This window comes from Rana temporaria, unplaced genomic scaffold, assembly GCF_905171775.1.
Source record: "Rana temporaria unplaced genomic scaffold, aRanTem1.1, whole genome shotgun sequence".
Lineage (NCBI taxonomy): Eukaryota > Metazoa > Chordata > Amphibia > Anura > Ranidae > Rana > Rana temporaria.
This window is the reverse complement of record NW_024404671.1, coordinates 31432-45765: the sequence shown is the minus strand read 5'-3', so window position 1 is coordinate 45765 and position 14334 is coordinate 31432. Positions and strand designations below refer to the sequence as shown.

The window sequence follows — 14334 nt, the reverse complement described above, 5'->3', positions numbered from 1 at the left end:
TGCTACTAATAAAGTTGATTGTGAAATGGGAAAAAAAACTGACAGGAGGAGACAGATCCCAGAAAGCCGAGCGCCCCGCCTGGTCGCTGCCATTTTGTCAATAATTTGTTGTAATCTGTGCTGGAAAATCTCCTCCAATAATAATTGGTCTGTGTGTTGCGCAGGCTCTGGAGGGGTTACTGAGCACCCATCAGATGCAGACGCAGGAGCTGAGCAGAACGCGGACAGACACGCAGAGCGTCCAGAGAGATCTACTGCAGATCAGGTAGCTGTGTAAAATCTTCCTTCTCTGCGTAGAGGGAAAAGTTATTTTCACTTAAAAAAAATTAAGAAATTGTAACTTTATTCAATATATTGGACTTTGTATTAGTAGTGTGGGCAGGTGGAGTTTTTTTGCGTCCCCCCCCCCCCCCCCTTTACATCGGGCGTCCCCCCCCCCCCTTTACATCGGGTGTCCCCCATCAGAGTCCCTCCTTACATCGGGTGTCCCCCATCAGAGTCCCTCCTTACATCGGGTGTCCCCCATCAGAGTCCCTCCTTACATCGGGTGTCCCCCATCAGAGTCCCTCCCTACATCGGGTGTCCCCCATCAGAGTCCCTCCCTACATCGGGTGTCCCCATCAGAGTCGCTCCCCCCCCCTTACATCAGTGTACCCCTATATATCAGTTACCCCATCAGAGTGCCCCCTTACATCAGTTGTCTCCCCTTCCCCTTGTACTCGCTGCTCTCCTGGAATGAAGGCATCATCTCCTTCCTCTCTGCAGTCATGTGATAAATCACATGACAAGGGGAGGAGAGAGGAAGGACTGTCTGCCTTCACCCCTCAGTGCCGCCCTGAGACTGAGATAAGTTCTCAGTGTCGGTTGTCTATCGCCCCCTGCAGGCTGGAGGGAGGAGAAAGCCTAATCTTCCCTCCAGCAAGTGTCAGCAGCTGCTCCTTGTGACGAGAATAAAATAGAGATCACTCCCATCAGTGAGGAGCGGCACCAGGAGTGTACCCCCCCCCCCGACACAGCCCGCTTGGCCCCGCCCTTGTACCAGCCCTGGGTGGAGGTTTCAATGGTAAATGAGATAAGTTTTTCTCGTTTTTTTTTTCCTCTGCATCAAAAATATAAAAAAAATGGATTTCATGATTTCCTGGTCTGTCTGCAGGTCAGCGATTGGAGATCTGAAGGAAGAGGTGAGAATTCTGGAAGGAAAAGTCTCTGTGAGACCCGCCAAGGCAGACCGAGCAGGTGAGTGCAATACTGAAATCTGGGAAACCGTTCACAATGCGGGTGTACACCCCTTTCCCAAATCTGGGGGGGGACCTACATGATGGAAATGGCTGTTACAGAAGGTTTGGGGGTCAGATAGAAAAAAATGCAGATGGCCTTTTAAAGGGTGAAATCTGGAGGGCGGAGTGACCCCCTGTCGGTGAAATCTGGAGGGCGGCGTGGCCCCCTGTCGGTGAAATCTGGAGGGCGGCGTGGCCCCCTGTCGGTGAAATCTGGAGGGCGGCGTGGCCCCCTGTCGGTGAAATCTGGAGGGCGGCGTGGCCCCCTGTCGGTGAAATCTGGAGGGCGGCGTGGCCCCCTGTCGGTGAAATCTGGAGGGCGGCGTGGCCCCCTGTCGGTGAAATCTGGAGGGCGGCGTGGCCCCCTGTCGGTGAAATCTGGAGGGCGGCGTGGCCCCCTGTCGGTGAAATCTGGAGGGCGGCGTGGCCCCCTGTCGGTGAAATCTGGAGGGCGGCGTGGCCCCCTGTCGGTGAAATCTGGAGGGCGGCGTGGCCCCCTGTCGGTGAAATCTGGAGGGCGGCGTGGCCCCCTGTCGGTGAAATCTGGAGGGCGGCGTGGCCCCCTGTCGGTGAAATCTGGAGGGCGGAGTGACCCGCCTTCTTCCTTCATTACTATCACCAGATCATCCTGTCAGTCTCCAGTAGAGAGCTGTATTTCCCCTGGAGGGCCGACAACGCTTTCTGGCAGCCATTGAAATCACCTCTGCGTTGTTGGGTCTTCCCTCATTCATTGCAGTGATTCGAGTCCCCGCCCACTTCAGCGTTGTTGGCTCCTCCCTCATTGCAGTGATTTTTCAGCTCCTCCCTGTCTTTGAGTTGAAGGTATTTCCACAGCCATTAGGGAAACTATTTCACAAAGAAAGTGACAAAGCCGCTTCTGAAGCGCCGTGAGGCTGCTGGTTGTATTGTGCATTCCCTTCCACCTTCATGTCTTTATATACATGACATCAAGATAGGGAGGAGCCAGACAGCTAAATATACACCGAAAGATCTGATATGCATGCATTGGGTCTGATCTGAGGTCTGTGCAGTGCATGCATTGGGGCTGATCTGAGGTCTGTGCAGTGCATGCATTGGGGCTGATCTGAGGTCTGTGCAGTGCATGCATTGGGGCTGATCTGAGGTCTGTGCAGTGCATGCATTGGGGCTGATCTGAGGTCTGTGCAGTGCATGCATTGGGGCTGATCTGAGGTCTGTGCAGTGCATGCATTGGGGTTGATCTGAGGTCTGTGCAGTGCATGCATTGGGGTTGATCTGAGGTCTGTGCAGTGCATGCATTGGGGCTGATCTGAGGTTTGCAGTGCATGCATTGGGGCTGATCTGAGGTCTGTGCAGTGCATGCATTGGGGCTGAACATGTTCTGTGTAGCAGTTTATCACTTTTTGCACTGATAGATAACTCGCTCCTCGCAGTACAACGATTGGTGCAAAAACTGTCGGTTGTCTGATGTTGATACCATAGATACCACGACGCACATTTGGACTTACGACGGCGTATCTGGAGATACGTTGTCGTAAGTCCTTTCTGGGCCTCTGTATATGGAGATCTGTTGGTTGGCAGAGATTGGAATGTGACGTCTCTATATACTGATAGTATGTTACCATATCTACTATGTGACTTGTGTACCTTTTTTATCTCAGGCACTTTGTACCGATTTACCTTCGAACCTTCAATAGATACAAACTGAACTAAAGCTGAAGTTTAGCGATACTTCTCTCCTCTTTTTTTCTTTTTTTTATTATGGAACGCTTCACAAATTTGCGTGTCATCATTGCGCAGACAGAGGCCACGCTAATCTTCTTTGTATCGTTACAAATAGTATTTGTGCTGCCAAAGCGAGCTTCTTATTTTTTTTTAATCGGCACCAAGGACGGTACTTCCAATGAATGAAAAGTGTCCCATGTGCAGGTGGGTTCCAGTGTCCAATCTAAAACTTCACTCCTGTCCTTTCCCCTGATGATGTCTGTGTGGGGATGAAATGCGTTGGGCGGGGCTTGCTTCGTGACATCATCATCACGCCTGCCAGTGGAGCTTTTTTTTTTATATCTTTGAGTCTTTCATCTCCCAAATTACGATTGTAATTTAATTTACAACTACTACACCATGAGGTTTGCCTTTATGCTCTGTGTGACCTTTATGTATGGATCACAAGCAGTGGCGTCCATAGTGTGCGCAGGAGCGCCGCCCCGTCTCTCTCCTGCACCGCCACTGAAAACAATACATAGATTCGTAAATTGCATGAATCTCTATGTATTGTTGTTGCTGCCGCCCACTATTGGTGAGCGCCGGCCATCTGAATAACAGCAGTTGATTGGGTTTGGAAGTGTCTATAAGAGCAAGCGGCTCTGATAGGCTTCACGATTACAGCCTGAGGGCTCTAATCGGCTTCCAAATAGTTAACCCAGGGGGCGCATTCCCTGGTTAACACTCGTATAATGCGTCACCTTTTTTTCTGCTTTTTTTTACATATACTCATGTATTTGTTTTTATGATCTCCTGAAATAAATGTATTGCTTCGGATTGGGAGTGCTGCCGCTCCTTTTTGTCCACTTCAAGATTTGCTTTATTTATATTTTATATAATCTGTGAAGTGGACAAAAAGGAGCGGCTGCACTCCCAATCCGAAGCAATACATTTATTTCAGGAGATCATAAAAACAGATACATGAGTATATGGCAGAAAAAAGGTGACGCGTTTCACATGGCTAGTGTGCTTCACTGACGAAGCGTGCTAGCTGTGTGAAACGCGTCACCTTTTTTCTGCCATATACTCATGTATCTGTTTTTTTTTTTTTTCAAATAACAATTTTTTATTTTCGAAAAAAGGTCAATACAAAATGTAGCAGCATTTCAAGTGTAAGATAAAAGAGGTAATACAAAAATTCCAGCTGAATGTGCTTACACAGCGGCCACATTCTTGGTTATACATTCAGTAACGTATAAAACAACTAGGTAACAAAGAGGAGAGGAGAAGAAGTGAGAGGGTAGAGTAGAAGAAGAAGATGGGGAAGGAAGAGAAAAGAAAAAAAAAGGGGGGAGGAAAGAGAAGGGGGGAGACTGGGGGAAGGGGAGGGGGGGGGAGCAGGCAGGAGTGTCGGGTGAGGTAGTGTACCTTGGTGGTCTGTTGTCAGCTCACGGCGGGTCCTCCACCGAATGCCACCTCTCCCAGACCAGGTCATGGTCCTCCAGCCTATCCCGAATCCTAGCTGTCATTTTTTCCATAAGCTCTACATCCTTGACCCTAGCATAAAGGGCTTCCTGGGGTGGGGGCGTTGGTTTCTTCCACTAAAGTGCTATCAGGCACCTCGCAGCTGTGGTTATGTGTCTCAGGAGTTTCTTATAGGGTTTAGCTATGCGGGGTTGGGATAGGCCCAGTAGGAACAGCTTCGGGGAGAGGGGTATGGGTGCCTCCACGAGGCGGGTCAGGAGCTCTTGCACCCGAGTCCAAAACTGGACTTTCAAGGGACAGGTCCAGTAAATGTGGAACAATGTGCCCCTGGCCTGGTTGCACCGCCAACATCGGTCAGAGGTGGAAGGATAAATCCTGTGGAGGACGTCTGGGGTCAGGTACCAAAAGAACAGCACTTTATACGTGTTTTCCTTATAGAGGGTGCAGATTGAGCTCTTGGCCGCCTGCCTCCAGACCGCCCTCCACTCATCCTCTTCGAGCTCCCCTCCCAGCTCCTTCTCCCAACGGAGCATGTAGGTGTGTTTGCCTTTAGTTTGTAAGGGGTATTCATTTAGAATTTGATAGATATCTGATATGAGGCCCCTGCGGGCTGTGCCCTCGAGTATGATGCGCTCAAATGGGGTCGGTTTTGAGAAAAGGAGCCGGGGGGCCATCGTGTGGGCGTAGTGGCGGATCTGTAGGTAGCTGAAAAAGGCTTGTCGTGGAATGTCGTGTTTGGCTTGGAGCTCAGTGAAGGAGTGGAGGGTGCGGGATCTGGGGTCTACTAGGTGACCAAAGTGAAACAAATTTCGCGATGCCCAGGGCCATGACATCTGGTGGGTGAGACTCGTCGGTAGTTTAGGGTTATAGAGGAAGGAGGTCAGCAGGGAGCTATCAGACGTGAGTCGACAGTCTTGGGCTAGCCTCCTCCAGGTACTTTGCAGCTGCCGCATGGGACCCAGCAAACGTCCGGGTTCCACCGTCGCGTTTGCGTTGCATAAAAGATTATTGGGGTGTATTGGGGCCAGCCAAATCTTTTCCACCTCCGTCCACCTGTTGTAGGACTTCTGGGGAAACCATGATGCCACCGCTCGAAGTTGCGAGGCCTGGTAATATTTGACCAGGTCAGGGAAGGCCAATCCTCCCTCGGTGCGCGCGGCCGTCATGACCGAACGTGGGATCCTGTGGCGCTTGTAGTTCCACACATACCGGAGGAGGTCCGCTTGTAAGGCGCGCAGGTGAGCGTACGGGACCGGGATTGGTAAGGTCTGGAAAAGGTACAGCAGTTTTGGCAGGATCACCATCTTTATGGCTGCTATCCGGCCCAAAAGGGATATCTGGTGAGACTTCCATTTATGGATCAACGCCCTTATTGAGCTGTATAGGGGGGGGAAATTGGCCTGGTACAAGGATGCGAAGTTCGGGGTGAGCTGGACCCCCAGGTATTTCAGGGAGGTTCGCTCCCAGTGGTATGGGAAAACGGACTGTAAGTGCAAGGCCTCGGGTCCGGGCATATTAATTGGCATGGCAATAGACTTGGACGTGTTGGTTTTATAACCCGAAAGGGCCCCGTAGCGTTCCAGTTCCCTTTGTAAGTTGGGTAAGGAGATGCGGGGACGCGTCAAGGTCAGAATGATGTCGTCGGCAAAGAGGGAAATTTTAAATTCCCTTCCCCTTACTGGGATACCCCGAATATCCGGGTTGCCGCGAATCGTTGCTGCTAGGGGTTCTATGCAAAGGGCGAAGAGGAGGGGGGACAGAGGGCACCCCTGGCGAGTGCCATTAGTAACGGGGAAGGAGGATGAAGTGGCAAAGGGAGTTTTCACCTGTGAAATCGGATTAGTATAGAGGTGTCGGACCGCCTGGAGGAAAGGTCCCCCAAAACCCATGTGTCTTAACGTGGCGAGCATGAAGGGCCAGCCAAGGCGGTCAAACGCCTTTTCTGCGTCTAGGCTCAGGAGCAAGGACTCCGAGCCCTCCCTGCCCGCCACGTCAATTAGGTCAATCACCTTTCTCGTGTTGTCTCCCGCTTGGCGGAGGGGGACAAAGCCCACCTGGTCTTTATGGACCAGGGAGGGTAAGACTACGTTTAAGCGGAGGGAGAGGACCTTCGTAAAGATCTTAAGATCTGAATTCAGCAGGGCTATTGGCCTGTAGCTGGCGCATAATGCGGGGTCCTTGTCTGGTTTAGGGATAAGGGTGATAAATGATCGCTGCATGTCTTGTGGGATGGGGGTACGTTGTAGAAAGGCGTTGAAGAGCTTCGTCATATGGGGAAGGAGTGTGGGGAGGAAGGTCTTGTAATATTCGTATGGGAACCCGTCTGGGCCTGGGGATTTGCGAGCGGGTAGGGCCTTAATGGCCAAGGTCAGTTCCTCTCCTGTAATGGGAGCGTTTAGGGAGGCCAGGTCCTCCGGTTTTAGCCGAGGGATGCCCGCCTGTGTCAGGTATCGTGTCATCCTATCTAACAGGTCGGGGGAGGGGGGGTTATGGGGGATTTCTGGCTTGTTGTACAAGTCCGCGTAAAATGCTGCGAATGCATCCGCAATACTTTGGGGGTGTGATACAATATTACCCGATCTGTCCTGGACCTGGTGCGGGGTGGAGGCGAGTGCGCGGTCTGTTAGTTTCCTTGCCAATAAAGCTTGCGCCTTGTTGCCCTTGTCATAGTATACCTGTCGTAGGCGAACTAGGGCTTTCTCGACTCGACCCAGCGCCAGGTCCCGGAGTGTTGACCGTACCAGGGCGATACGTTTAAGGAGCATTAGGGAGGGTGAGGTCAGTAGGCGATTTTCTAGGGTTCGGAGCTGCGTTTCCGCCTGCTCTCTAGCCGACTCAGCGTTCCGTTTCAGGGCCGAAGAGATGGCCATGCAACGTCCTCTGATTACCGCTTTATGCGCGGCCCATAGAGTGGCAGTGGAAATGTCCTGGGTGTCATTTTCGTTAAAGTAGAGTTGAAGGGCAGAGTCTATTTCCATTTTAGAGGGGGTGTGCTTCAGAAGGAAATCATTTAGACGCCAGTTATAGGGCCTACGGGTGGGGGCGTTCAGGTCAAGGGTCAGGGTAATGGGGGCATGGTCGGACCAGGAGATGGGCAGAATCCGTGCTGTCTCAGTAACACGTAACGTGGTGTTGTTTAGTAGGAAATAATCTATGCGCGAGTGCGTATGGTGGGGGGGATGAGTAAAATGTAAACTGGCGGTCCCCTGGATGAAGCGCCCTCCAAGCATCAAACAAAGCATGCCTCCTCGTTAGCTGGCGGAAGAGCCTAGAGTCCCGCAAGGCCCTTGCCTGCGAGGCCCGAGGATTCACCACCAGGCGATCCCAGGTAGCCGAATGAGGTAGATTAAAGTCCCCTCCCACTACCAATAGGTCGTGGGGGGATCTGGCCAGACGAGCAAAAACCCGACCTAGGAATCTATGCTGATGTGCATTGGGGGCGTAAAGCGTGCATAGGGTTATGACCCGTGAGTGCCACGTTCCCCGCAGGATAATGAAGTGGCCTAGGGGGTCTATGTAGGAGTCTGTGCAGGTGAAGGGGGTGCCCTTTTTTACCAAAATTGCTACCCCTGCCCGTTTCCGTGAGCTAAAGGCCTGATATATTAAGGGGAAATGTCTGGACGCGAACGCAAAGGAGTCGCCCTTAGAGAAGTGCGACTCCTGTACCATTACTATCTCCGCCCCTGACTGCCTAAATTCCCTAAGTGCCAGATGACGTTTCCTGTTGGAGTTAAGCCCGTGGACGTTCAGGGATAGTAACTTAGCCATACTGTGGGTGGAGTGACCGTGGTTCATACTTAGCTGGAGTCCGGTGCGTTGCATTCGGTTCTGGGAGGGCGAGTGGAGGAGCCGCCGGGCCGACAGCCACCTGGACGCGCCGTCGGGTCCTGCCTGCGGGGGGGGGAGAGAGAGGTGTCTGAAAAGAAAGAGAAAGATGAGAGCAAAAGACCAAAAAAAGCACACATCAACATTCAACAACGTGGGCCCGAGTGTCCTAGGGGCCCTCAGGTCCCAACAGTTCCTTAAGGACCTCCCGACCAAAATGTCCAAAAATGTGGGTCGGGGGGGCAAGGGGGTGGCGTGGAGAGGTTCCACTAGGGGGATTGGGAAGGAAGGAACTCTCAGGCTGTCAGCCATGGGGGGGGTCCGTACTCAGAAGGGCAGCCTCTACGGTGTCTCGTCCAAGACAGGCCCGATGTGAAGCGTTAGGGTAGGGCTGGGGCAACCGGGGGGTAAAATAACTGAATAATAACAAAAAAAAAAATAAGTCAAGAGTGCTTCATGTAGATTTCTGGGCGGCTCTTGTGGCCAGGGCGGCCGTCTCAGGTGGGGCTGTGCCTGGGGGATTTTCGGGCAGGGTCACGTCCCCTGGGGCGTCTGGTCGGGGGGACTCTCTGCCAGACCACTGGTGGAGGGGGTGGCGTGGCCACAAGGTCCCAATCCGGCAACTGGGGGACGGGGATGTCCAGGGTTCTGCAGAAGGCGTCTAGGTCCTCCGGGTAGCGCAAGGTGGCAGAGGTCCCCTGGTGGGTGGCGGACAGGCTAAAGGGAAAGCCCCATCGGTAGACAATGTCTCTGTCCTGTAAGGTACGGAGCAGGGGTTGTAGTAGCCGTCGTTTCTGCAGGGTGATCCAGGAGAGGTCCGGGTAGAGCTGTAGTGGGTTGTTGTGAAAGATTAGGTTGCGAATGGGGCGCGCTTTACGCATTATAGCTTCCTTCATCGGGTAGGAGTTTACACGGCATATAACATCGCGCGGTTTGGAGGCAGGGCCCTTTGGCTTAAGGGCTCTGTGGGCTCTATCCATCTCAATGGGCTTGTCAGCTGGTGCGCCCAGTATGTCGTTGAATAAATTCTGGAGGGTCAGCTGGAGGTCCTCCGCCCCGTCGACTTCGGGGAGACCGCGTATGCGGATATTGTTGCGGCGCCCCCTATTGTCCAGGTCTTCAATGTGCCGCTGCATATCCCTGAGCATAAGGTGATGGTCTGACGCCTGAGTTTGGGTGCGGTGCACCGCCAGTTTAGTCTCTTGTATCTCCTCCTCCGCCATCATGTATCTGTTTTTATGATCTCCTGAAATAAATGTATCGGATTGGGAGTGCAGACATTTTTTTTTTGTTCACTTCACATGAATAAAGATATTATGGCCCGGATTCAGAAAGGAGTTACGCCGGCATATCTCCAGATACGCCGTCGTAACGCTGAGTGTGAGGCATCGCAACTCGGCGCCTGATTCATAGAATCAGATACGCCTCACAGTTGCCTAGATACGAGCGGCGTAAGTCTCCTACGCCGTCGTATCTTGGGGGTGCATATTTACGCTGGCCGCTAGGTGGCGCTTCCGTATTGAATATACTAATTAGCTAGATACACCAATTCACGAACGTACGTGCGCCCGGCGTATCAAGATACGTCGTTTACGTAAGACATACGCCGGCGTAAAGTTACCCCTCATAAAGCAGGGGTAAGTCATGTTAGGTATGGACGTCGGAAACGTACGAACAGCGTCGTATTTTACGTTGTTTGCGTAAGTCGTCCGCGAGTGGGGCTGGACGTAAGTTACGTTCACGTCGACTTGGCATTGAGCGGGCGTAATTTAATTTGAAAATTCGACTTGATACTGAGCATGCGCCGTTCGAAAAAAGCGTCATTTACGTGGGGTCATGATTAGTTTACATAAAACACGCCCCCCTGTTCCTCATTTGATTTAGGTGCGCTTACGCCGGCACATTTACGCTACGCCGACGTAACTTTGGACGCAAGTGCTTTGTGAATACAGCACTTGCCTCTCTAAGATGCGGCGGCGTAGCGTAACTACGATACGCTACGCCCGCCTACATTTACGCCGCCCTACGAGAATCTGGGCCTATGTGTGTACATATATATATAAAAAAACGTAATGTCTACCCAAAATTCCTGAAACATTAGAAATGTGGATGTAAATGATGAGAAATGTATCCATGAGAGAAATCACTTTCTCATCACTAATGAAGATACATCACAGTGGGGGTGGGGGGGGGGGGGCAGTCGGTATAGAAAAGAATCCCCCCCCCCCCCCCCCTTTTCTTTAAAAAATTCACATTTTGTTGCTTTGCAGCCTGAAATGAAGACAGACACAGATTTTGTTTTCTCCTCTGTTACATGGAGATGGTAAAAGTTGGCAGAGAATTTCTTCTCTTGTTGTAGAACCCGGACACACTGTACAGAACCCGGACAATGAAGGGAATAAGAACCTCCCCCCCCCGTTTCTCATACAGTGACATCATCTCTCTGCTTGTCTGCAGGACCGCCCAGATCTTCCAGGAAGCCAATCAGCAAATCGCCATCGCTGTCCTCGCTGGAAGACGCCCAATCACAGCTCAGCCTGGCTGACATCAGCTCTGAGGACACGTCCTGCAGTCTCAGCAGTGTCCCCCCCGCAGTCTCTAGAGGTATCTGCTCAGCCCTATCATTTGTATGAATGAGAGTTGTCCATCACCTCCCCCTGAATCTCCCAGCTCTGCAAAGAAAAAGCTGAGGCTCGCTTCACACCGGCCCATCGTCTGAAGGGCGATCCGCAGTGGATCGCCTTGTAGCGGGCGGCACATATTGCATACCATTAACGCCCCAGCATGTGAAGAGCCGCCCCCCGGCTGTATTATAGACTTCAGGTTTGCGGCGGGGGGGGGGGGGGGCAGTAAAACCGCATCTTAACGTAATCCTACATCTATTTTTACTGCCCCCACCACCCGAGGCCCTGATGTAGATCAGAACACTTCCACTCAATGTTATGGAGAGGGGGAGGTGTTGCGTAGTCCTGTACTTCCTTTCTTGGCCCCGGATCGGAGTATTAGAGCGGCCGGGAGTCATGTGACCGGCCCGAAGATACATCACCAAAAAAATGAGGGGGGGAGGGGAGAATGAGGGGAGGGGAGAATGAGGGGGAGGGAAAAAGGAAGGGGAGAATGAGGGGGAGGGAAAAAGGAAGGGGAGAATGAGGGGGGAAGGGGGAGAGGAGAATGAGGGGGGAGGGGAGAATGAGGGGAGGGGAGAATGAGGGGGAAGGGGGAGGGGAGAATGAGGGGAGGGGAGGTGAGAATGAGGAGGTGAGGGGGAAGGGGGAGGTGAGAATGAGGGGGAGAGGAGAATGAGGGGGAGGGGAGAATGGGGGGGAGGGAGAGGCGAATGAGGGGGAGAGGAAAATGAGGGGGAAGGGGGAGAATGAGGGGAAGGGGGGAGAGGAGAATGAGGGGGAGGGGAAAAGGGAGAGGGGGAGAGGAGAATGAGGGGGAGAGGGGAAGGGGGAGAGGGGAAGGGGGTGAGGGGGAGGGGGGAAGGAGGGGGGGGGGCGGGGCTGTCGGTGAAACATAATGTAGGGAGGGGCTGTAAACCCTCATAGTTTTCATTCTATGCAGTAAGGCATGGATGCTCAACCTGGGGGCCCCCCAGCGGTTGCAGAACTACAAGTCCCAGGAGGCATTGCAAGGCTTACAGGCACAAGCATGACTCCCGAGGGCAGAGGCATGATGGGACTTGTAGTTCTGCTCCCATGACGCGGGGGCGAGTCCTGCATTCTGTGTGAATGGACACATAGGAGGGACTCGGAAGCGCGCCTGCACGGGTGTCCACCAAGGAAAGCGTTTCTCCAGTGTGGACATTCGGTGGGGGGAGGAGCTACCAGAGCCGCTGAGGGACCCCAGAAGAGGAGGATCGGGGGCCACTCTGTGCAAAATGAACTGCACAGTGGAGGTGAGTACAGTGGAACCTCGGATAATCCGTTCCAGGAGAATGCTTGTAATCCAAAGCACTTGCATATCAAAGCGAGTTTCCCCATAGAAGTCAATGGAAATGAAAATAATTTGTTCCGACTTCAATGGCATGCAATACCGCATGTGGCCAGAGGCGGGGGCGCTGGAGAGCCTCGGAAATGGCTGAAAAGGCGCGAGGACACATCGGCTGACCTCGGAAATACTCAGTTCCCGAGATTTGCTGAGGTCAGCCGTGTTATCCTCGGGCCTTTCTGTGCATTTCGGATCGGCGCTGCTCAGCTCTGGCGCCCCCCCACCTCAGGCCAAACGCGGTACTGCACACTGCTTTGACCTGAAGCCTGCTACACTTGCAAACCAACTTACGATTTTTAAAAATACAGCGCTTGTATTGCGAAACGCTCGTTAACGGCGTTGCTCGCAATCTGAGGTTCTATTGTATGACGTTTGATATTTTAAAAAAAGTACCCGTTTCCATGGAGACGCTCGGTGGACAGAACACGGTGTCACTTTTGTAACTGCCGATTATCCTGTTTTTTTTTTTTGCCCCTGCAGGGTCCCGGGATAAATCGCGCAGCGGACGGAAATCGCACAGCGACCTCAGCAATAGTAATCCCAGCGATGACGACCTGGATGAGCTTTCCGACAGTCCGCCGGAGCTGAATTTCAGCGACTTGTGAGGCCCCCCCCCCCCCGCCTGGGCGGAGCAAGTAATCATCCAATAAACAATGCAGGACTGCTAGTTCGAAGAAGGACATTGGCTGGATTTTTACAAGAGTCTGTGGGAGGAGGAGGAGGAGGAGGAGTGATCCTCAACCACCCCGCCCCCAACAGGCCATGTTTGCAGGATTTCCTTTATCTCGCACAGGGGCTTTAAATCGGAGTCAATGGCTTGGTATGGTGGACGGCTATTTTATCTAAGACAAATTCCCAAAACATGGCGGCCTGTTGGGGGTGGGTACTCCGGGACGGGGGTGGGTACTCGGGACGGGGGTAGGGCGGGTACTCTGGGACGGGGGTAGGGCGGGTACTCCGGGACGGGGATGAGAACCACGGATCTAAAACAAACCTGTCCCTGCAGAAGACAAACAACACCAAAGTATATTTACGGTTTTATATATTTATATCATTTTTTATTTTTTATCAGTCATTCCTTTAACCCCTTCCATACAGGGCATTTTTACCCCCTTCCTGCCCAGACCAATTTTTAGTTTTCAGCGCTGTTGCACTTTGAATGACAATTGCGCGGTCGTGCGACACTGTACCCAAATTAAATCTTTGTTTTTTTCCCCCCACAAATATAGCTTTCTTTTGGTGGTATTTGATCACCTCTGTGGTTTTTATTTTTTGCGCTATAAACAAAAGATGAGCGACAATTTTTTTTAAAAATGCTATATTTTTTATTTAATAAATATCACAATTCAAAAAAAAAAAATTTCCTCAGTTTAGGCCGATACGTATTCTTCTACATATTATTGGTAAAAAAAAAAATCGCAATAATCGTATATTGATTGGTTTGCGCAAAAGTTATAGCGTCTACAAAATAGGTGATAGATTTATGGCATTTTTATTTTATTATTTTTTTTTACTAGTATTGGCGGGGATTTGCTATTTTTTTGTGACCGTGACATTGCGGCAGACACTTTTGACACATTTTTGGGACCATTCACATTTATACAGCGATTAGTGCTATAAATATGCACTATTACTGTGTAAATGTGACTGGCGCTGAAGGGGTTAATATGTTCCCTAAGGTGTGTTCTAACTGTAGGGGGGAGGAGACTCACAAGGGGAGGAGACTGATGTGTGTTCCTCTGTACTGGGAACACACATTGGTCTCCTTACCGCTGACAGGAGGTGGATCTCTATGTTTACACACACAGATCCACACTCCTGCCGTGATTACCGACAAACGCAGGCGCCGGGTCATGAGCGGGGGTGTGCGTGCCCTAGATCGCCAGGAACACAGGACGTCATATGACGTCCACCCGGATTGAGGGAGGGTTCCTGCCGGTGTCATTTTACAATGTGCCGGGAGGGAAGGGGCTAAAAAAAAAGGATTTTTGTACTCGCCGTAAAATCCATTTCTCTGAGTTCATAGACGGACACAGCATCCTTTGACCTTAGGGTTATGCTTCTTCCTACC

The 14334-nt window shown here is 51.8% G+C and overlaps 1 protein-coding gene and 1 non-coding gene across 2 annotated transcripts; one reads left to right on the top strand and one right to left on the bottom strand.

Annotated features, from left to right (window-relative positions):
• Window positions 1-164: 164 nt before the first annotated feature.
• Window positions 165-12937, top strand: LOC120923002 (the record flags this gene model as incomplete). The annotated part of the gene is given in 4 exon segments (XM_040334859.1): window positions 165-265; window positions 1154-1236; window positions 10728-10874; window positions 12744-12937. Coding segments are annotated over 4 exon segments (456 nt in total), but the record flags the coding sequence as incomplete, so codon positions are not given.
• On the bottom strand, window positions 3012-3118 carry LOC120923003. Its single transcript, XR_005745621.1, has one exon. It is a non-coding gene; the product is annotated as a U6 spliceosomal RNA (small nuclear RNA).
• Window positions 12938-14334: the final 1397 nt, after the last annotated feature.